The 22,289-nt window shown below is 35.8% G+C and overlaps 1 protein-coding gene across 3 annotated transcripts in view; it reads left to right on the forward strand.

Annotated features, from left to right (window-relative positions):
• Positions 1–22,289, forward strand: part of LOC150078996 (kinesin-like protein KIF21A) — a 755,520-nt gene that overhangs the window by 25,965 nt on the left and 707,266 nt on the right. For all 3 annotated transcript variants that reach the window (XM_090383539.1, XM_090383541.1, XM_090383540.1), the window contains exons 3-5: positions 1,991–2,033; positions 20,926–21,108; positions 21,227–21,283. In XM_090383539.1, coding sequence (XP_090239665.1) covers positions 1,991–2,033; positions 20,926–21,108; positions 21,227–21,283 — 283 coding nt within the window. The remainder of the gene's footprint in view (positions 1–1,990; positions 2,034–20,925; positions 21,109–21,226; positions 21,284–22,289) is intronic.

The raw sequence follows: 22,289 nt of genomic DNA on the forward strand, positions 1-22,289 counted from the left end.
ACAGGTCTGGAGGCCTCATTTTAGGAAGGATGTAGAGCTGCTGGTACAAGTACAGAGAAGGGCAAACAAGATTAATGAATGGAACAAAGGGTTGTTCTTACGAAGAATGGTTTGTTTTGCAAATTACAGTGTCTGTATACTAGGTATCTGCGAGGTGATCTGATTGAGGTGTATAAGGCCTTGAATGGTTTGAGCAAGCTCAATGCTGATGGGATTCTTATTCTTGCCAAGATTAATTGCCTCAGGTGACATAAATTCAAATTGAGAAAAGGCAGTTGTAGAATAGATGTGCAGAAATTTGCCTTTAGCCAGCAGGTGATTGATTGCTTTAACAAACTTCCATCTGTCTTTGTAGAAGTTGACAGCTTAAATAAAAACAAGGCAGAACTAGACAAATATTTGGAGCAAATGGATGGGTGAAATGGGAAGGGTTTTTTTTTTTTTCTTTTTTTTGGCTGATGCTGTATAAGCTTGCTTTCTTGTATCATATGCCTCTACTAATGCTAATGTTATTTATCAATTATAGGGTAATATGTATTGATAAAAATAAGTTTGAAAATGGGGTTAGTTTTATCGACAATTTATAGCTTTATGGAACCCATCCCTGACTGTTATATAAAAATATATGCCACAGCATACGTTTCTGTTATGTGACTTGTTTTTTGGAACTCAGGTCATACGTTATAGGAGGATGAGCTGTAATGATGCATGTAATAATAGCTATAATGCTGTTTTCATATTTCCTATGTATTTCATCACTTCTTTTTTTTTTGTTTATGATATTTGAAAAACTAATTTTTAATTGCCATTCTTTCCTCTTTTGCTGGAATGAGATTTATTTTGAGATTTCCTGTAGGGTAAGATTTTTTCCAACCTTATTTGGACAATTTCCATAGCCATCTATAGCTGTCATTTGATCGTACCACAAGATGTTTGTACCTCTTTGGTTTCTCCTAATAATTATTGATAATTTCCAATCAAAATTGTGTGAGACAAACTTTTGCATAGTGACACATATGATATTCTAATAAATGTGATAATTATAGAATTTGACCTTGTGACTTGTAATTTTGAAAACAATGAAAAGTTTAATTGTATTCCATGTGTGGGAATAATCCCTTAATATGTTTACATATTTTTTTTCATTGTCTTTCACTTATATGCTCTTCCACATGCCTGGATTCTTATTACTACTTGTTCATTGTTAGCATATGACCTAGTGTCAGCCGTCTGCAGCTCATTACAAATGTATGACAGATTATAATGGAAAAAAGTGGATAGCAAGTTGGCTGAAGCACCTTGTACAATCAAGGAGATGTAGGAATTTGCAAATATATCCACCTACAAAGTGTATCATTATCAAAGCATGCTTCTGTATATTTCTTTTGGAAAATTGGTGTTAGAGCAGTTGCCCTGTGGGATGATGATTTGGTCCTATTTTCAAGCAAAGCAAGTAATTACAGAGCATTGATTTTATTTTTTATTATAATTTGTAAAATAATAAGAGGAGTTTACTTCAATATAGTTCGTAGAACACTTCTGTATGATACGTTCCAGAAATTAAAACGGAAAAATTGAAAAACTTACATTAGAGTAACAAATAATTAAATACTATATTGAGTATACTCCTCTTATTATTTTACAAATATTAATATATCAACATAGAACTTATTGAACATTACAGCTCTGATTCATACTATCTAATTTTTATTATAATATAAAAAAAAAAAATCAAAGCAATTTTGGATTAGTAACTAACCTCTGCTTACCATTTTTTTTTTTTTTCAAGAACTTTTTTTCTTATTCATTCTTCTTTTTATTAATATTACTTTAGTTCACTTACATGAGAGTAAATTCAAAATTGTCCTCCACAATGAACTACTGCCATTTATTATGTAACATTGGTATGCTAAAGTTTGTATAATTTTTTTCTCTCTGTGTTAGCTAAATGATATGCAATATTTTATATAACATTTCATTTTATTTTTAGGTGCTTTGATGGTTACAATGCTACTGTTTTAGCATATGGTCAGGTAAGTTTGCATATAGATAACTAATAAATACTCAATTTTGGCAAAAAAGCTGTTTCCATATTATCCTTTAATTAAAAAAAAATAATAATAAAAAATACTATCTTGTCCAAGAAAGTTAGATATGAAATAGATCTAGTAATTTTAGATGCAAAATTATATTATCTTCTTCAGATATATAATCTCAAAACCCATCTCCTCAGATAAAATCTTGTTGCTGACTTGTTACATTTTTGCCTGTTTTTCTTCAGTACTGTATGACTTCAAGATCTGGTGTGTCACCTATAAATACCACTTTGAAGTTTTTGCTATTGGATGAATATTCAGTTTTAAAATGTCAGACCTCAAGTCTGGGAACCTATCACCTGTTCCAGATTAAAAATGAACAAAACCTTAATTAGTTTCTTTATAAAAAAAAAAAAACGGATAAAATCAGTTATACAGGTGATCCCCTCTTAACACTGATAATTTGTTCTGGAAAAACAGAGCGCTAAGTGAATCCGCGCTAAGCAAGCGCCGCATTCCCATAAGGTAACATGTACTTGTGAGTTGCGGTTGGTGCCATAGAATATTTCCTAATCAATAATAAATGGTAGTGAAAAGGTGCACAAATGTCGGCCAAAATATTTAATATTTAAATATATTTACATATAAAATATTCTGCATTACATACGTATATAATTATGTGGTAACTACTTACATATCAAAATTAAACTTAAAATTCCAATTAAAATCATGAATTTAATTGATCTAAATTGATTTAATTTAATTGATGAATTTAATCATGAAAAATGTGTCGATTTTGGGTTGTACTTTGGCCCTCTTCCTGGTAAACTAAAAGGGGTTGTAATTTTAAATCCCCTGCAACGTTACCACCCAACAATAAAGCTTTGAAACCTGGCATTTTTTTCCCCTTGTTTTAGGCATTTGTTTCCAAAAAAGTCCTGCTTCATCTATGTTAAAAACTTGTTGAGAAGTATAAACACATAATACTCCTCTTCAATAATTTTAACAAGTTCTTTTTTGAAAGTTTCGGCTCCTTGATCTGCACTTGCAGCTTCTCTCTGGATTTTAAATCTATTCAACCAGCCCTTACTAGTTTTAAATGGTTTCATATATATATATTTTTTTTAGGTGAGTTTTTTTCAGATCATCATATAGGCTAATCTCTCTCTCTCTTGCCGACCGGGCTAGTCGGGTGGGTAAAATGCCTGCCTCGCAACCCAAAGGTCGCAGGTTCGAATCCCGCCTCAGGCTTGGATCAAAGTACCACAAAAAAATGTTGGGAGGTGCATTATGGCCACAGAAACCGATGTGCCAACAACTACCAAAAAAAAAAAAAAAAAAAATCTCTTCTCTCTTTTTTTTTTTTTTTAATAATATTAAACTTAACTGAATTCTGCATTGGATATTTATCTTCAATAAAATTAAAGTCTCCGTTTCTATCCTAATAGCCGGCCTAGCCCTAATTGCTTGCAGTGGAACAGCTGTCTTTCCCGCTGCTAAAATTAATTCTTTATTTTTTATAATTGTTCTTATAGTTAAACTTGCCAGTCCTAAATTATGGTACACATCCGCTTGTCGTTGGCTGGAATTGATTCACTTCAAAACGTCTAATTTAATTTTCAAATTCAGTCTTTTCTTACATTTATAGTCTTCGTACTGTGTCCAGACGTTGTTTTTCCATTCTTATCTGCCATTATTAGCTCTTCGAAAATGTAACTGCGTTGGTTGCATTTAATTATGATACAATGTTTGAGTAAACTGTCCATTACGCACGATGTTTAATACTGTACTGAGTGATGACTAGACTTCGGATAAATGCATATAATGCAAATAATACAAGCAATATACCGTATTTCCCCATGTATAAGATGCACCTTAATTTTGGGGCCCAAAATTTGAAAAAAAAAAAAGTATTATATAAAGTTATTGAACTCAAGTGTTATTCATCGTAAAATTCATACAACTCCTCGTCACTGTCAAAACTCCCATCCATTAGCTTGTCCTCATCTGTGTCTGATGACGAATCACTGTCTTCATATATTGCCTCGTCCTCAGTTCCATCTATGGCATTTGAAATGCCACACTTCTTAAATGACACGACAACGATCTCAATCTTGATATTATCCCAGGATCTTTTCACCCAGGTACAAACTTCTCCTATAGTTGGTTTCTTCACTCCTCCTGCTGGTGTCAAAATATCCCCAGAAGACTTAATCCGTTGGTTCGATTCGTCTCTCATGGCAGCTTTGAAGGGTTTGTTAATGCTGACATCAAGTGGTTGGAGCTGGGATGTCAAGCCTCCAGGTACTACGGCAAGTTTTGTTTTTTGCTCTGCAGCAATCTTCTTTGTTTTTTGTTTTGTGTGCCCTGAACTGATGAAGCACCAATAGGGCAGGTTTGCATAAGGTCCCACCTGGTCTCTTGCTCCAAACTTTCTCAAACCAGGTCTTCATCCCATCCTGATCCATCCAACCCTTGTCATGAACGTGGACAATCACTTCTCGAGGAATGTCTTCTTTTGGCATTGTTTTGCATTTGAAAATCAGCATAGGAGGCAGCTTGGTTCCGTCAGCACAACAAGCTAGAACAACTGTATAATGGCTCTTTTCATGTCCACTTGTCTTCACAGTTACAGTTTTCACCCCCTTCTTATCAACAGTTCTGTTACTTGGGACATCAAATTTAAGGGGGACTTCGTCTATATTTGCAATCTGTCCCAACTCAAACTGATATGTCTTCCGACATTGAATGACAAAACAATGAAATTCAAGGACCTTCAGCTCATAGCTTTCAGGCATCTTTTGGGCAAGTCTGGTGGATGTACGTATTCTTAGTCCATTCCATTTCATGAATCTGAAGCACCAATTGTGTCCTCCTTTGAAATCAGTAACTTATTTTTTAGATTTCCATTCATTTTTGCAAACTGAATCACTTTTAACTTGAATTCAGCACTGTACGAAAATCTTTTCTGAGCCATTTCTGGGCAGAATGTGGCAAAACGTAACCTAATATACCGGTAACAAGTGCGAAACAATGAGTGCAAAGACAACAAGCGCGAAAAAGCGGGAAATGCAAGTAAAAAAAATCTACAACCACTGTATAAGACGCACCCAGTTTTTATACCTTATACTTTAGAAGATGTGTCTTATACATGGGGAAATACGGTAATTGATAATTTTTTAAAATGTTGATCTCGAAACTACTTAACAAGTCACTGTACTGCAATTAAATAAGTGTGAAAAATATATGAAAGACTGAGTGAAATGAGCTGAGCACTGGAATGAAAAAAATTTCACTGAGCGTGGGAAATGTTTCACTGCTGTTTTACTATTCATTTTCAAGCTATCGACTCCATCAAATGAAACGATTTTGTTAAATGTTCCAAAAATGCAATCTGTAAAACAGCATTATAGTGATTTATGACAGCGTTATAGTAGGTTATAATACAAGAACAGCGTTATAGCGAATCAGCATAAAGTGAACCACGTTATAACGAGGGCCGGCTGTACTACTTTTGTGTCATACTGCTTAACATAACTGCTTAAACGTTACAAATTACATACCAAATTACATATTAATTACAGGTAACTCTCATATAAGACGGTGGTTTGGCTCCTACAAAATCTCATGTAATGTGAAACTGTGTTATATGAGATTAAAAACCAGTACCAAAAAGGGATTACGTTCCAAAAGCTAACAAAAGTACACTTTTTTTTTTTTTTTTCTTTATAACTATCGGAAACTTAATTTTTATAGTAGTAATAACTTAATATTTTAACTTTATTTTTATAATAGTAGTAACTTAAATAGTAATAACTAAACAAATGTCTTACCTTACAAACTGTGATACTTATATGTCAGATAATGTACGTTCATTTAATTTTCTTCCTCTTCATCGCTGCTAAGCACAATCTGTTCTGCAGCATCTAGATTTCGTGTACCTTCTGCTCTCTTTAAAAGTCATGAACTACACGCTTCAAAGTTACAATTTTTTATGGTCTCAAACAAGCACAAGTTCAATAGCACAGAACCTAACCCAGGGATATCCCAGCAAAATACAGTGGACCCCAGCTTTAAAGATATAAAGCACAAATTTAACTTTATTACCTTACCAATTAACAAAGTCAAATGATACGTGAAAATCGGAAGAATATTTTACAGTTAGCAAAATAAAAATCAATTTATGCTTACGTACATAGCTTAATTAATATATACTGCAATATGTACATACTAATTGATATTTCTGTTCACTGACTTTTTTTTTTTTGGTTGTAAAATTTAAAACAGCAAAAATGATAAGCAATTAATAACAAAGAACACGGCATGCACAAGTTGCAACAAACACATTATGCACAAGTGAGAAATGGAGTAATGAGTTTCTGAAAATTTCTTTGTTTTTTATATGATTGAATATTTTATGCAAGGGGAAACACATTTCACCATAATAGCGTGAAAGCCCACAGAATTCCAGCTATCAGTACTATAGCAAATGCAAGAAGATAGAGTTTACTACCCGTTTATAATTGATTACATTAACAGAAAATACCAATAAACTAAACTTTTGTTAGAGCAAAACAGTGTTGTAGAAATAACGTGTTATACAGAGGTTGCCTGTACCTGAAAGCTTTGAGACAGAATTTGGCATATTTCACCAAGGAACACTAGGTACAAGGCCTTTGTTTACATGAGAGGTATTCAATAAGTTATTTACTTTGACTATAATGCTTGATATATAAAAAAAAAATTATTTTTATCATATTTTCATAAATCTTTATCTTATTTCACAGCTCAATACTTTTTATCTGCATTTCACTGATCGATGGTTCGATTGTTGATGATCCTGCTCAGATAGCAAACAAACTGAATGAGTATTTTGCATCTACATTCACACATGAGGAGTTATTAAGGATTGAGAATGCCAGAAGGTTATCAAATTGTAGTAGGGTGCTTAATGATTTTGTAATAACTGAGAGCAATGTCGAGGAGAAATTGTTGAAGTTAAACATAAGAAAGGCACCTGGGTTGGATGGGATCTATCCAGTTATATTAAAGGAGGCGGCAAAGGAAGTAAGCAAACCCTTAGCTTACTTCCTTTGTGATTATGAGAGCATCATAATTATTCCGTGATTATGAGAGCATCCTTGGACTCAGGGGAGGTCCCCATGGACTGGAGATGTGCAAATGTATCCCCAATTCACAAAGGGGTATTGAAGGGTGACATGGGTAATTACAGACAAGTTAGTTTAACTTCTGTTCCAGGTAAAATAATGGAGTCACTGGTTAAAGATGCATTGCAGGATGATCTAGACAAGACTGCAGCAATAATTCAGACAGCATGGGTTTGTTAAGGGAAAGTCTTGTCTGACAAATTTGATTGGATATTATGATGTGGTTACAAAAGAACTGGATGCAAAAAATAATTTTAATATCATATACTTGGATTTCAGGAAAGCTTTTGACATTGTTGCGCATGGAAGACTACTGCACAAATTGGAGCAGTATGGTATTAAGAGTAAGTTGCTACAGTGGATAAAAGGATGGTTGAGTGGGAGAAGACAGAGGGTGGTAATCAATGGGCACTGCTCTTCTTGGACTAATGTTATTACTGGAGTCCCACAAGTTTTGGTGTTGGGTCCACTGTTGTTTTGTATATTTATCAATGATATTGATGAAGGTATATCAGGCTTAGTGTCGATGTTTGCAGATGATACAAATGTTGGCAGGGTTGTTAATGACAGCAATGGCAGAGTGCTACTGCAACAGGATCTAGAAAATTTGGGAAGATGGGCTGAGAAGTGGCAACTGAAGTTTAACATTGACAAATGCAAAGTACTGCATATGGGTAGAAGTAATCCCAGAGGAATGAACCAACTATGTGGTACTACGCTTAGGGTGGTAGAAAATGAGAAAGACCTGGGAGTAATTGTGCAGTCAGATATGAAGTTTTCTGATCAATGCAGACAAGCTGCAAGAGCAGGTCATGGGTTTTTGTCATTGATGTACAGGAATTTTGTTAGCAGGGAAAAGGAGGTGATTGTCCTCTATATAAGGCAATGGTCAGGCCACGCCTTGAGTGCTGCGTACAGGTCTGGAGGCTTCAATTTAGGAAGTATGTAGATTTGCTTGAGCGTGTACAGAGAAGGGCAACAAGAGATTGGTGAGCGGAATGACGGAGGATCCTCTTACCAAGAGAAGCTTAAGTTCTTCAAATTGCAGTGGCTGGAGACTAGGCACCTGCGAGGTGATCTGACTGTTGTGTATAAGGCCTTGAATGGGTTTGGCATGTTGAATTCTGGTGGGATTCTTCCACTTGTTCAGATTACAAACCTAAGGGGGCATAAATTCAAATTGAGGAGAGACAGCTGTAGAATAGATGTGCAGAAATTTGCCTTTAGCCAACGGGTGGTTAATTGCTGGAACAAACGTCCATCTGTCATTGTGAAAGTTGATAGGTTAAATCAATTTAAGGAGGAACTGGACAAACATTTAGAGAGAATGGTTGTGAATTTTTTATTTTTTTTATTGGCTGATGTTACCTAAGCTCATACACTTGCTTTCTTGCATCACATGCCACGATTACTATTACTTGAGTGAAGTACAGAAAAACAGGAGAGATTTAAATTAGCCAACCCAAAGCAAAAACATCAAGTTTTTGACAAAAAAAAAAAAAAAGGACCAAAGTTATTCATGAATGTATGAAAAGCTGTATATGGTGATGCTTCCCATTCTGAATACCAGATAAAATTTAAAATTTTGGTCTAAACAGTTTAAATGTGGTCTAGAATCCATAGCAGATGACCTCTGCTCAGGATGGCCAGCAGAAGTGACAAATCCATAAATATACCAAAAAAAATGAAGACCTGGTTATGTAGGATAGATATATCAAAGTGTCTGTGTTTGCCAGCCAGAGAAAGTAATGTTTCTTGCTGGGGTCAGTACCGACCATCTTCTAAGAACACTAGCAATGTCAAAGATCAGTTCATGATATGTGCCAAGAATGGTTACTCCCACTCTCTTCAGAAACAGTGCAAGACTCAAATTTGTGAGGAAAATTTATACATGCAATGATGTGGATCCATTAGGGTTTCTTTCAAGAATTGTAACTGGCAATGAAACATGGATTCATCACTGGAATCTAGAAGCCAAACGGGAGTCACCACTCAAAAATTCAAGATTCAGTCCTCTGCCAGGAAGATTTCATATTTTGAAATTCTTTTGATACCTGCCACAGAAGGAAACAATCTCTGGAAATGTCTAAGCTGCTGTTCTCAAAAATGTAGGAGGGGTCACAAAGGAACAGAGAAGAGGGAATTTGATGCAAGTGTCTTGTTTCTTCATGACAATGCTCTTGTAACAAGTTATCATAAAGCATTTGCCACTCTGAGAAGCTGAAAAGATCTGATCTTAGTGATTATTTCCTCTTCAGAAATGTGAAGAAGCATTAGTATGGGCATTGATTTTCAAGTGATGATTTCAAGTAATCTGCAAATTACTTTTGCAGCTTGCTTTTAATATTGAAAAGCAGCGCTCCTTTTCAGGTTGTAAATTTTTAAAGTGAGCATTTAAAAGCAAAAATAAGGTATTTTTTTACTTTTCAGAAATTTTTATAATTTAAATGAAACCTAAAAAATGATTCACTGACATAGATTTGTTTGACATAAAAATGTTGGGAATTTGCATGTTTTATATATTGCCTGAAAATAAAAAATGGTAACATGAAAATAGAACATTTCCTTTTACATGTAACAAGATATGGAAAATGTAACACACTAATGTTTTTTTGAATCTCTCAGTGCAACCTGCAAAACAAGTCTAACTTTGAATATGGCTCTTCTATGGGAAAAGGTTGGACACCACTGATTTAAGCTATCCACTTCCACAACAACAGATGGAAGTCTGTTCCAGCAATCAACTACCTGCTGGTTAAAGGCAAACTTCCACACATCTATTCTACAACTGACTTTCCTCAGTTTGAGTTTACCCTCCTCAGGTTTGTAATCTGAGCAAGAATAAGAATTCCATCAGCATTGAGCCTGCTCAAACCATTCAAGGCCTTATACACCTCAGTCAGATTGCCTCGCAGGTGCCTAGTCTCCAGATGCTGCAATTTGCAGAACTTAAGTACCCCTTTGTTTCCCTCACCAATCTTGTTGCCCTTTTCTGTTCTAGCAACTCTACATCCTTCCTAAAATTGGACGGATGCTTGTAGCTGTTATGTTGTGCATTTGGTACATGGAAAATAGAATATTCTCATCTGCATTTACTTGAATGTAAGGTTATCAAAAACATTTGAGATCACTCCATAACTGACCCGTGCTCACCAAATACGGAGGATGCAGAAAGATCAGGAAATGACCACCGCATATCACCAGAGCAATATGGCCTTAGTTGCTAATGCTCCTAAAAACCAAATAACAATCATAACACTGAACAACAAATTTTGGCTCATATCTTGTTACTGGCATGAAAGTAAGTTTACTTCATAGATTATGGTGCTAAAGCGGGTATAGTGCTAAAGCGGGTATAGTGCTTAAAATGGCAGTAAAGTGCTTAAAAATTTTTATATTTATATAGGATATTTTTATTTATATGTCAGTAAGATGTAGCCATGAACATACCTGTATCAAACACAGGACCCTTTCGCCTTTTGCTTGTATTCAGCTTTGAAAGAGTGGCGCCTCCGTAGCCAGGTGGGCAGGAGCAGCAGTGCATAGCACACGCTTCTTGATTAGACCGGGGTTCGAGCCCGTCACCACCAAATACGGAGGATGCGGAAAGGTCAGGGAATGACCACCGCATATCCCGGAGCAATATGGCCTTAGTTGCTAATGCTCCTAAAAACCAAATAACAAACAAACAAGCTTTGAGAGCATCTTTTTTCACCATCCAACAATAATCAACTAACATGGCGACGCTCCATTTTCTTTTGTATTTGTGCTGCGATATCTTGAAGGAAGGACCATTCACTTCCAAAGCCTTCATGAAATTTTTCATGAGCCCCAGTTTGATGCGGAGTGGTGGAAGCAAAACTTTATTTGGATCTACCAAAGGTTCAAATGTTACATTTTTCATTTCAGATGTTAATGATTTTCGTTGAGGCCACCTCCTTTTCTCGTAGTGCATATTCTTAGCACAAAATTTCTCTGCATATCCCACTTGCAACGAAAGCAATAATACTTAGTGTAACCCTTTTGTAGTCCTAATAAAATGGTGATTACCTATAAATCACCACATATCTGCCACTCATACTTCTTATAGTGTACACCTGAGAGGACGTTTTCTATGTTTTTTTTTTTTGTGGACAGCATACGCAAGGGTTATTCAAGGCAGCATATTTCTTTTGTGTGTATGTAATAACACAGCCTTAAGGCTAATCTTAGAAGTGTCTATAATTGGTTGCCATTCTTCGGGAACATCCCTCATGTTCATTGCTGCCATTAGACAGTCAACATTCTTAAAAACAGTGAGTTCACCTTCTGTTTGATAGAATTTATCATAGTCTTTATTTTGCGTACGAAATGTTGTCACTTTCACAGAATGATCTAGAAGATTCCACTGTTGCAACCTTTGAGGCCCAAAGCTCTGACTTATTCTTGAATGTAATGACCTGATGAGGTCATTACACTCACTTTCTGTGATCTTATGTGGTTCAGAAGGATAAAGGTTTGGACTAAATGGTGGATTTCTTGACGTAGATGGCTGCTGTACTTCTTCGTGCATATCAAGTTGATGTTCATCACTGTCTTCATCTTCACAGAGTGTATAGAAAAACGGTCATGTTGTTCAGGAATAGGTAGTACTTCAATGTGAGGCACAGGATGAATTGCAGATGGTATATTTGGGTACGTCACTGTCCACTTTTTCTTCATTGTCATCTCTTTTCTGATAGGAGGCACCATAAGAAGTAACAGTCTGTGATGTGATTTGTTGGCTTCCCCCTTATTATGGCCACTTGAAAGGCATAAAACATCCCTTTCGATTTACCCATGCGTAGTTTTGATGAACAGGTAGGGCAGCATATGTGTGGACCCCAATTCTTACCCTGGTTGCCCTGCTTTGCACCTAAGGTACAAGAAGTAAGCCTTTTTATTGTTTAATAAAAAGGCTTTTGCATTTAATAATAAATACAAAACTGTTTTGTACATAATAATGTTTCGGTACATATTTTTATATATTTTGGTGCATGTAATTTGGTGCATTTCTTTTTGTTACACAACATAAGACCAGTTAACTTCCAATTAATAAAACCATGCCAGTTCTATATTTAGTTTCATTGTCTCATCACACAGGATCAATACATTAGTCATTGAGCAAATCAGTCTATTATTGATCAAAAAGCTATCTATCTTTTTCAGTTTGTTCATAGAAGATACGAGAGTAGTCAAACACCAGAATGACAAAACGGAATCATCCATCCAAAGTAATTATGATACAGGAACCATCTGATGCTCCAGTCAGATGTTTCAGTAGCCATGAAATATCTTTTCTCCATTGGACCTGTGTGATCAGAATTCCTAAATTATCAGATAGGGTACATTCTGAATATTCATAGGATAGATGGAAAAATAATTTAGCATCCAAAACAACCCATAAAAATTTAACTGATTCAGAGGGGAACAAAGGAGAATTATTTCATCCCAAAGCCTGGAAGATATAGCAGTCACATAAAATAAAACATATTTTGATTTTATTGGATTAACTGCAACACCAAACTGACCAATTTAAGTAAGAAAGGAATTTAACGAGGAGATTACAACTGCTGATAAATCACATTAATTAGTTTTATTTAAAGGAAAGGCCCAATAAAAAGAGACATCGGCATAAGAAAAACTATTGATTTGACTGAAAGAAACAAAATAAAATAGCAGAAAATAAAAATGACTGTGACCCAACCTAAGGTAAAGCCATGCTGATAACACATTGTCTAATTTCAGAGTTGAAATAGAAACTGAAGTTGCATAGACATAAAAAAAAAAAAAGAGAAGGGAAGATATTAACCTACTTTGCTAGTTAAACATGCTAAAAACAAAAGGTGCATATATTTCTGCTTATTATTTGTATAAATAGTTTTAAGAATGCAGCAGGGACAAAAAGATGATTGTTCCATTGTATAAAGCTGTGGCTAGGTGCACAAGTGTGGAAACCATATTTTTGGAAGGACATATGTGATGGCAAAAAGGTTGGGGACTGAACTAATATTTGGGTAATGATGAAGCTTAGCAGCTAGCTGTTCAGATTCTCTTTCAAATTAGTCTCCTTAACCTGTATACCTTTGATTCTGGTGCTTCTGCAATTTCTGAAAGCATTCGTGATAGATTTATTTTGGAATTGCCAGTACTTCCTATATCACATTCTGAATCAGTTCTTGAGTCATTGCAAATTTGTGACATTTCAATGGGATTTTAAGCTTGGTAAAAGAAAAAAAAAACAAAAAAGGAACTTAATGCAGTGAGTATGGCTGATGGCGAACCACAGTGATGGTGTGCTTTGGAAGAAATTCTTCAGTGGAAAGTGCCAAGTGTGCACGGGCATAATGAACCATTGTGTTGAGAGTCAAAAAATGAAGAGATCGGGATAATCATAATTTATTCACATACATTGTCTTACTTTGTCTTGCCTCTTTTGGGCTTTGGAGAAGATGGAGTCTCCATTGAAATGACAGGGCCTGTGTGTCTGGGTCATAACCATACTCCCACAATTTGTCACTAATAATGATGGAAGAAACAAAGTGTGGGTTAGCTGTAAGATCTTGATGTGCAAGAACTGTCCACTCTCAGTGATCATCAGTAATGAGGCAAGCTTGGCTGAAATGCATACTTTTTCAGAATCTTGTGTTAAAATTGATTGACACATACTATAAAAAGATCAATTTCATGTACCTTATCCGGATAAAATTCAGCATTGATCACTCCTGATCAGATCACGAACATGAACGATTGCATCATTTGTTTTTAAAAGTTGAAAGGTAGCCAAAGTGAGAATCGTCTTCAGTGAACAAACACCACTATTTAAACTTTGAAACTGATTTGAATGACAATATGGTCTTCTTCCTCCTTGGAAGCTGGTTTTAACATTTCAGGGCTTTTTTTGCATCTTTCCTTAATTTGAAACAAAATTTGATGGAAAGTCGATGCTCAATAAAAGAACTCATTTTAAAATGCAGTGAAATGCGTAAAGACCTTCTGTTAAGTATGTACTAATTCAGACTGGTCATAGATAAACAGGTGATTTGCATCTTTGCTGACTCATCTTTGTTTAGATGAGTCAATAAATATGAATGATTCTGGAATTGCTGTGATGCTGATGTTTAGATGAGTCAAGTAACAAGATTAGCTTTGGGATGGGGGGAGCAAAATAATATCGTAATGGGATTCTGTAAAGCATCTTGAAACTAGGCTAAGTGGTGATAAAGGTTTAAATGGGTTAATAAACTAAATGCTGATGTTATCTTGACCCTTTTTTCCAACAACATACAGTGGGATATAAATTCAAGTTGAGAAAAGGTGTGTACAGAATAGACATGCAGAAATTTGCTTTGAGTTAGAGAGTAATTGATTATTTGTGTAAAATTCCACCTAATGTTGAAATGTTATTTGAAAAAAATTAAAGATGAATTGGGCAAATTATTAGAAGGAATGGTTAAATTAAGTGGTAATTTTTTTTTTTTTAATTAAAAAAAGCAACTGCTTCCTTGCATCCGGTACTATTACTAATTTAGTCTTTTGGTTAATTTCTTTTTTGCTCCAGATGAATTTAATTGGCTTCTAAAACTTCTTTCTTTATGATTTATTCTGTTGTTTATTTCTACACTTTTATTAAAGTTTTGTTCTAAATACACAAAATTGCTAACTTGTTCTTGTTTTTGGGTATTTAGTCTGTATTCTAAAGTTTCCTTGTCTCTTCCAACTTTCATAACTTTTGTTTTTTTAGTAGCTGATTTTCATCCAAATTCTTTACAACATTTATCTATTTTATATCAAGATTTGTGAAGCTCTTTCAGGCTATTATCTTATAATCCACATATAATAATGAAGCCAACCCTTCCCTATCTCTTCCATCATGCAGTATGATTGATGATTTTTGAGGTTATGATGAATGTTGTGGCGAGATCCAATATTCCTTACATTTCGAGGGTACAGCTCTAAAACGGTGTTCGCAGGCCAGCCGCTAGATAGTACACCGGACCAAACCTATTGGTAACTCCCTAGGAGCTTCCGGATCAGCTAGTGTATAATCTTGCTACCTCTACTCTGCCAGATAGTGACTGAAGGGAGTCCGAGTAGTGTGTATGCGGGGAGCATTGTCGAGGCCACGTTATGTCAAGGATCTGGGTATATTCTTACCACATGTACGCCATATCCAAAAATTTCATTACTTCATACAGCATGTCCCACCCACTTCTTCTTACTATTGAATACACCATGAATTGTCAAAATAATAGAGCAAGCTTATCTGCGAAAAGATCTAAACCTCCCAAGGACTTCCTAATTCATTTCACAAATATACGTAGTCTCAATTCCAATCTCAACGATGTCCATTTCCACTTGCAGTCTTGCAAACCCCATGTACTTTTTCTGACTGAATCTCAGTTATCAGTTGATTCAACTAGTGCTCATCTCAGATGTCCAAATTATTTGCTGTATGATTCCTTTCGCCTCAAAGGTGGTACTTGTGCATATGTCCGTTCTGATATTCCCAGTCAGAGACTTAGCAATTTGGAATCTCCTCTCTTTGATCTTCTCTGGCTTAAAATTTCTCTACCTCATTGTGTAAAATTCATTTGTTGTCTCTACCGTTCTCCCAACTCCACTAATCACTTGGAGCTCTTTGACTTCCTCTCTTTGCAAGTGACTTTCTCCAGTCCAACTTTCCTAACAGTGAGGTAATTTTCCTTGGTGATTTTAACATTCACAACTCCAGCTGGCTTCCGTTTTCTAGTCACACCGACCCAGCAGGTCGAGATGCTGAGGCTTTTGCAATTACTAATGACTTAGCACAGATTGTTCATATACCTACAAGAATACCAGACAATCCTAATCATACAGCCAATACGCTTGATCTTTTTCTCACAAATAACCCTTCTAAGTACAAGGTTGAAGTGAGAGGTCCTTTAGGCACTTCAGATCACAACTTGGTGATTGTCTCTTCTCCAATGGAACGTTTATCTCATGGCTATTCCCAACCTCGTATTGTTTGGCATTACAAGAATGCAAAATGGGATGACCTGTGAGACTTCTTTTCTTCTTTTCCTTGGTCTGATTACTGTTTCAAAACTTCTGATGTCAACGTTTGCTCAGATCGTGTCAGTGAAATTATTCTTGCAGGAATGGAATCCTTTATCCCACACTCCACTTTAAAATCTCGTCCTTTATCTAAACCTTGGTTTTCCAATAAATGTGCTAAGGCTGTCCAAGAGAAGAATGTTGCATATCGTAATTGGCTTCTTGCTAATTCTTCAGTTTCATTTTCTGCCTACACTAAAGCTCACAACAATTGTAAAGCAGTTATTAATCAGTCCAAACTAGAGTTTGAACAGGCTAAGTGTAGAAAACTTGCTTCTTGCCCTAATGGTAGCCGAGCATTCTGGTCTCTTGCCAAAGCTATTGGCCGCAACTTTTGCCCATCTCTGCTCCCACCTCTGTCCAAACCAGATGGTTCTGTTGTCACTTCAGCCAAGGTTAAAGCTGACCTGCTAGCATCCCATTTTTCTTCCAGCTCATGTATTAATGATCTTGGTAAAACACCTCCCACCATTCCTAACACGCTCCATTCAATGCCTCCTGTGGTCTTCTGTCAAAAGGATATCAGAAGGATTTTGATGAATCTCGATGCTAAGAAAGCTCCAGGTCCTGATGGTATTTCCCCACTTCTTCTCAAAACCTGTGCTCCTGAACTTACTCCTATTCTTTGCCGGATTTTTTCACTTTCTTATTCCAAAGGTGTTTTTCCTTCTGCTTGGAAATTTGCTCATATCCAGCCAGTTCCTAAAAAGGGTGACAAATCCCTCCCATCCAATTATCGTCCCATTGCAATTACTTCTACTCTTTCTAAAGTAATGGAGAAATCAATTAACCGCCAACTCTTAAACTACCTAGAAACCTTCCATCTGATCAACGATCGCCAGTATGGATTCCGTCAGTGTCGATCCACTGGTGATATTCTGACTTATGTTACCCATTTATGGACTAATTAAATGGAAAGGTTCGGTGAAACATAAGTAGTTGCTCTTGACATCTCAAAGGCTTTTGACCGTGTTTGGCATAAAGGTCTTCTAAACAAGCTTCCATCTTATGGTTTGCCAACTGTTTTTAGTAACTGGTTATCCAGTTTTCTCCCTGATCGCTCGCTGAGGGTGATGGTAGATGGCTCTCTGTCTTCTAACTTCTCCACTAATGCCGGTGTCCCCCAAGGTTCAGTTCTTTCCCCCACTCTTTTCCTCTTGTATATCAATGACCTTCTTCCATTGACTGGAAATCCTATCCATAGTTTTGCCGATGATAGCACATTGCATTCAACTTTCCATTTTGAGAAACCTTGTCCAGTTCAATCAGCTTGAAGTTCTCGAAAATCTGCTGCCAATTCCTTAAATGCCGATCTTCAGGTAATTCTCCAGTGGGGCAAAGACAACTTAGTTGATTTCAACCCTTCTAAAACTCAATCTTGTCTTATATCTCGCAAAAAGGATTCTTCTGCTCCTATGCTTATATTTAGTGACACTCCGATTTCTAGGCAAAATGATATATCTCTTTTGGGGATTACCCTGTCTTCTAATCTCTCTTGGCACAAGCACATTACAAATATTGCTTCCTCTGCATCTAAAAAATACACTTTCGCTTTCTCTTTCGCTTTCGGCGTTACTTTTCTTCCAAACAGCTGCTCACTCTGTATAAATCGCAAATCTGCCCTGCCATGGAATATTGTTCCAACATCTGGGGTGGTGCCCCCAAAACCTCTCTCAGGCTTCTTGATTCCATTCAGAAGAGGGCAGTTAGGTTAATTAATGACTCATCTCTAACAGAGTCTCTCCACTCACTTTCTCATAGATGCACTGTTTCTGCTGCATGCCTCTTCTACAGATACTTCCATGGGCACTGTTCTTCTGAATTGGCTTCTATAATCCTTGCTCTCTCTCTTTCAAAACAGTCCAAACACGTGCTGCCACCAGCCAACATTCATTTACTGTCCAACTTCAAACCCACAGAACCAACTTTTCATCTTCCTCATTTATTCATTCAACTGCCGTTTTCTGGAACAACCTTCCTTCATACGTATTTCCTGAAAATTACAATCTACAGAAGTTCAAGTCCAATATCAACAAATATCTTTTTTCGTCTTCTCAACCTCCAACCCAAGCACGGTACTAAGTACTATAGGTTCTAATACCTCTCCTGTTTGGGGTTCTCATAAAAAAAAAAATAAATAATAATGATTAAATTTTTCTGTATCCTGGAACAACCATCTGAACAGTCTGAAAACTTGGCAAATTTCTTTCAAAAAAATGTCTGATACCTAGTGGTGACAATTCTTTTTTTCATGCTAGGCCTTAAAAACTGGACTATCAAGAGGATTGAAAGAGGAAATGGATTACCTTGGTTGTATATTAAAATCTGTTGTGTGATTGATTAATTTGTGCACCATTAGGGGACTATTGCCTTCCTCTGAAAGTGGATGAATATATGGTGAACATTTACCATTATCTAGAAAGAAGTGTTAAAAGGTACATTGAAACAGTTGTAGTTAATGCATGCTACTGAAGTAAAAAAAAAAAAAGATTCTGTAGCATGTGTACATGTTGGCTGTCTTTGGGGAAAATATTAACCCCTAAGGGAACAGTATTTTAACAATTCCTTATGGAAATGCTGTGTGAAAGATAAAAAGAAAAAACTCTCGCTTCAGATCTCATTCAGATGAAATTTTAGAAATGTCCTTGACAGCCAATTCTGGATAGCAGGAACATTGACTCAGCATTTCTGAATAGGGCAAAATTACAATGGTATCTTCCCTGAAGCTATTATGATCATTTGGTGTGGGACACTTCAAATAGAAAGCTGCAGACAGAGAAATTCTAGGTAAACAAATGTTTGAAATGTGCTATATTGGTAAACAATCCTGTGATGGCATCTTAATATAAAATGCATGTGTTTTTAGTGAAATTTTATTTCAAGTCCAAAGTGTGGATTTTAAAAAAAACTCTCTCTCTTTTCCAAGAAATGCCTGCTTTTTTCCTCCTCCTCCTTACATTTACAAAATATCAGTTCTAATAGCATATTATTATAACGTGGGCATCTACTGTAGAGTAGGTATACCTATATTATACTGTATTCTTGGAAAACTTGTTGAAAAACAGGACAGTCATATTTCATGTAATTTTCCATAAATTTGAAACTGTAGGGGTTATGTTTTTGATAAATAGCATATATGAGGCCACTGTGGAACTAATTCCTCCAGTATAAAGAGAGATAATTGTGCTGTGAAGCACTGGATTGAATATGATTGATTAAAAACTTTGATTTTGAAAAGTAAATTCTGTCAAAACTATTAAAACTCTCATATTATTAGTGATTATAAAATTTGTATCATTTTGGATAGTTGTTCTTGATTCAAATAAAGCGGAACGGTAGCTGTAGTATTGCCTGAAAATATACCAATGAATAAGATAACATTAATGTACAATTTGTCACTAGATATTTGTGCTGATTTGGAAGGGCTGCATCTGAGCCCTTCCAAATCAGCACAACTGACGATAACCAAGAAGAAAGCCAAAAATGATATCCAAATCTGTGTGAGTGGGGAACCAGTGCAAAAGGTGACCTCTCATACTGATCTTGGCCTCACCTGGGACGTTGGGCTCACATTTCAGCCTCACTTTGCCAGGATGAGGCAGAAGACGTACGCTGCTCTTTGGGCAGTGTGTCAAGAGCTCGTTGGTGTGCATCAGCCAGCGCTGCTTATTGGGCACATCCTGAGGTGTATTACGCCGATTCCTCTCTATGCTTCAGAAATTTGGTTATCTGCCCCTGCCTCATACCTTCAGAAGTATCTCAGTTTAGAGTACTGGTTGCTTAGATGGATGAACAGGGTGGTAGGCCACCCCCTAACTATCTCCAGATCTATCCTACAAGCAAATCTAGGCACCACTCCCTGGAGACATATCGTCATGACAAAAAATGTTCTCATGCTAGTACGGCTTATAACGAGGCGAATTGATGCTCCATCAGTATCCGCATTAATCTCTGGCCCGAGGAGGGCAAGAGGGAAGCACCCCGACTCCTGTCTCCCTCTACGTCTTACTCTGTCAAACATCGATTCCCTGAGGAACATGTTTCCAGCCAATTGTCTTCGGATCTTCAATAAATTTAGGATCCACCCTGATAGGTTCTGTGAAGACAAGCCCTACAGGAAGGAAATCCTCAAGAACTGTTACCAGATTATGAACCTATAATACTCACCTGCTCCTGGACAGACCTTTTTTTTTTTTTTTTTGTTTTTTTAACTTGCCTATTTGTATATGACAAAGACTTTCTGTCTTCATGTAATCATGTATATTACTGTATATTTTGTACATTATTGTTTATTTAATCCTGTAAACGTCTTGGGTCGAGCACGAATGTACCCTTGTTTATTGTACATTGTATTTCTCGCACCTTAGTCTGTATTCACACCCTTCTGGCACAGAGCCGTCCCGGGGTGACCCAAGGTTTTTTGGGAAATAAACTGATTTTAATAATAATAATAATAATAATAATAATAATAATAATATTTATTTATTAAAGCAGATAATAATGAATAAGAATGCTTTACGAATAAAATTAAATATATACTGTACTGTTATTGTTATTTTTAAACATTTAATAGGAATTTTTTGTTACTTTTTTTTTTTTTTTTAAAGACTGGCTCTGGTAAAACATATACAATGGGAACAGGATTTGATATCAGTGTTACTCATGAGGAGAGAGGTATAATTCCTAGAGCAGTAGAACATCTGTTTCATGGTATTTCTGAGAGACAACAGATGTCCAGGGAAAATGGAGATCCAACACCTGACTTTAAAATTAATGTACAATTTATGGAGGTAAGTTTATTAGTTTAAAGGTTTGCAACAAAAAAAAAAGCATAATCGAGAATTTTTTCAAAATATAAATGCAGGCATTTATACCTAAAAATAAAAAATTTAAACTTTTCTTTTCTAGTTGTATAATGAAGAAATAATCGATTTATTAGATCCAGTGAAAGAACTAGATGAAAAGGTAACTTTTATGCTTTTACTAAAGAATTTTATTTTATTGAATTGGCATGAGACAGGTGATATGAAGATAAAAGTTTTTTAATAAAATTAATCATGTAAATGTGAATTTAAAAATGCCCTTTATCTATGGTTGAACTTCTGTGCTTGTATTTTCTTTAATTATTTTTGAACCAACCACTTTCTGCAATTTTTTTTATTTTTTTTTATTTATTTATTTTTCTGTATGTTACAAGTATAATGCAGATTATTAATTTTTATTTAAATTTGTTTTAACAAGTTAATTTTTTCCATTGCACACTAGGTATGTGATATTGTATTACTTAATCTGACAAGTTTGGGATTTCTGGATTTTTGCCCCTAGCTTAGCATATTGTTATAATGTAGACATCTCTTATGGGTTAAGTATCTAAGGGCATTCTTGGAAAACTTGTTGCAAATCATAGTCATAAGATATTGTATTTTTTCATAGCTGTAATGTTATAGACTACTGAGTTGTTTCTGATGGAGGTTCAGATAGTATATACAGATCCCACTCTGGAACTAATTCCTCCCAATTTTTTCCCACTTGTGTGTTGTTGTGTACAAAATGTAGTGGTGTCAAGTGAAAATTTAAATTTACTGCTGATATTATGCAAGTTTCAACACTATACCAAGTGGTAGGCTGTTGTATTCTGTGAAAATGTGTATATAAGTGCAGTGGTATGTTATTGTGTTTCTGAATGCAGAGAAACTTGCACCCATTGAGATTCACCGATTTGAAGAAAACAAGAACATAACAGTTGATGTGAAAACAGTTATACATTGGGTCACATGTGTCAGTGATGGTGGTAGGGGTTTGATGGATATGCCCAAGTCAGACGACCCTCACACTGCAGCAGTGATAGAAAATGAGGAGAGAGCAGAAAACTGATAGTGAAGACATGCTTTGAGGTGAGTATTCCCATACCCAACAACTATGGGTATTGATAGTGTCATTTAATTGGAAATGAGCTTCAGTTTTTTTTATT

Source organism: Mastigoproctus giganteus, chromosome 10 (assembly GCF_048544385.1).
Source record: "Mastigoproctus giganteus isolate SK-2022 chromosome 10, ASM4854438v1, whole genome shotgun sequence".
In the NCBI taxonomy this organism is placed as follows: domain Eukaryota; kingdom Metazoa; phylum Arthropoda; class Arachnida; order Uropygi; family Thelyphonidae; genus Mastigoproctus; species Mastigoproctus giganteus.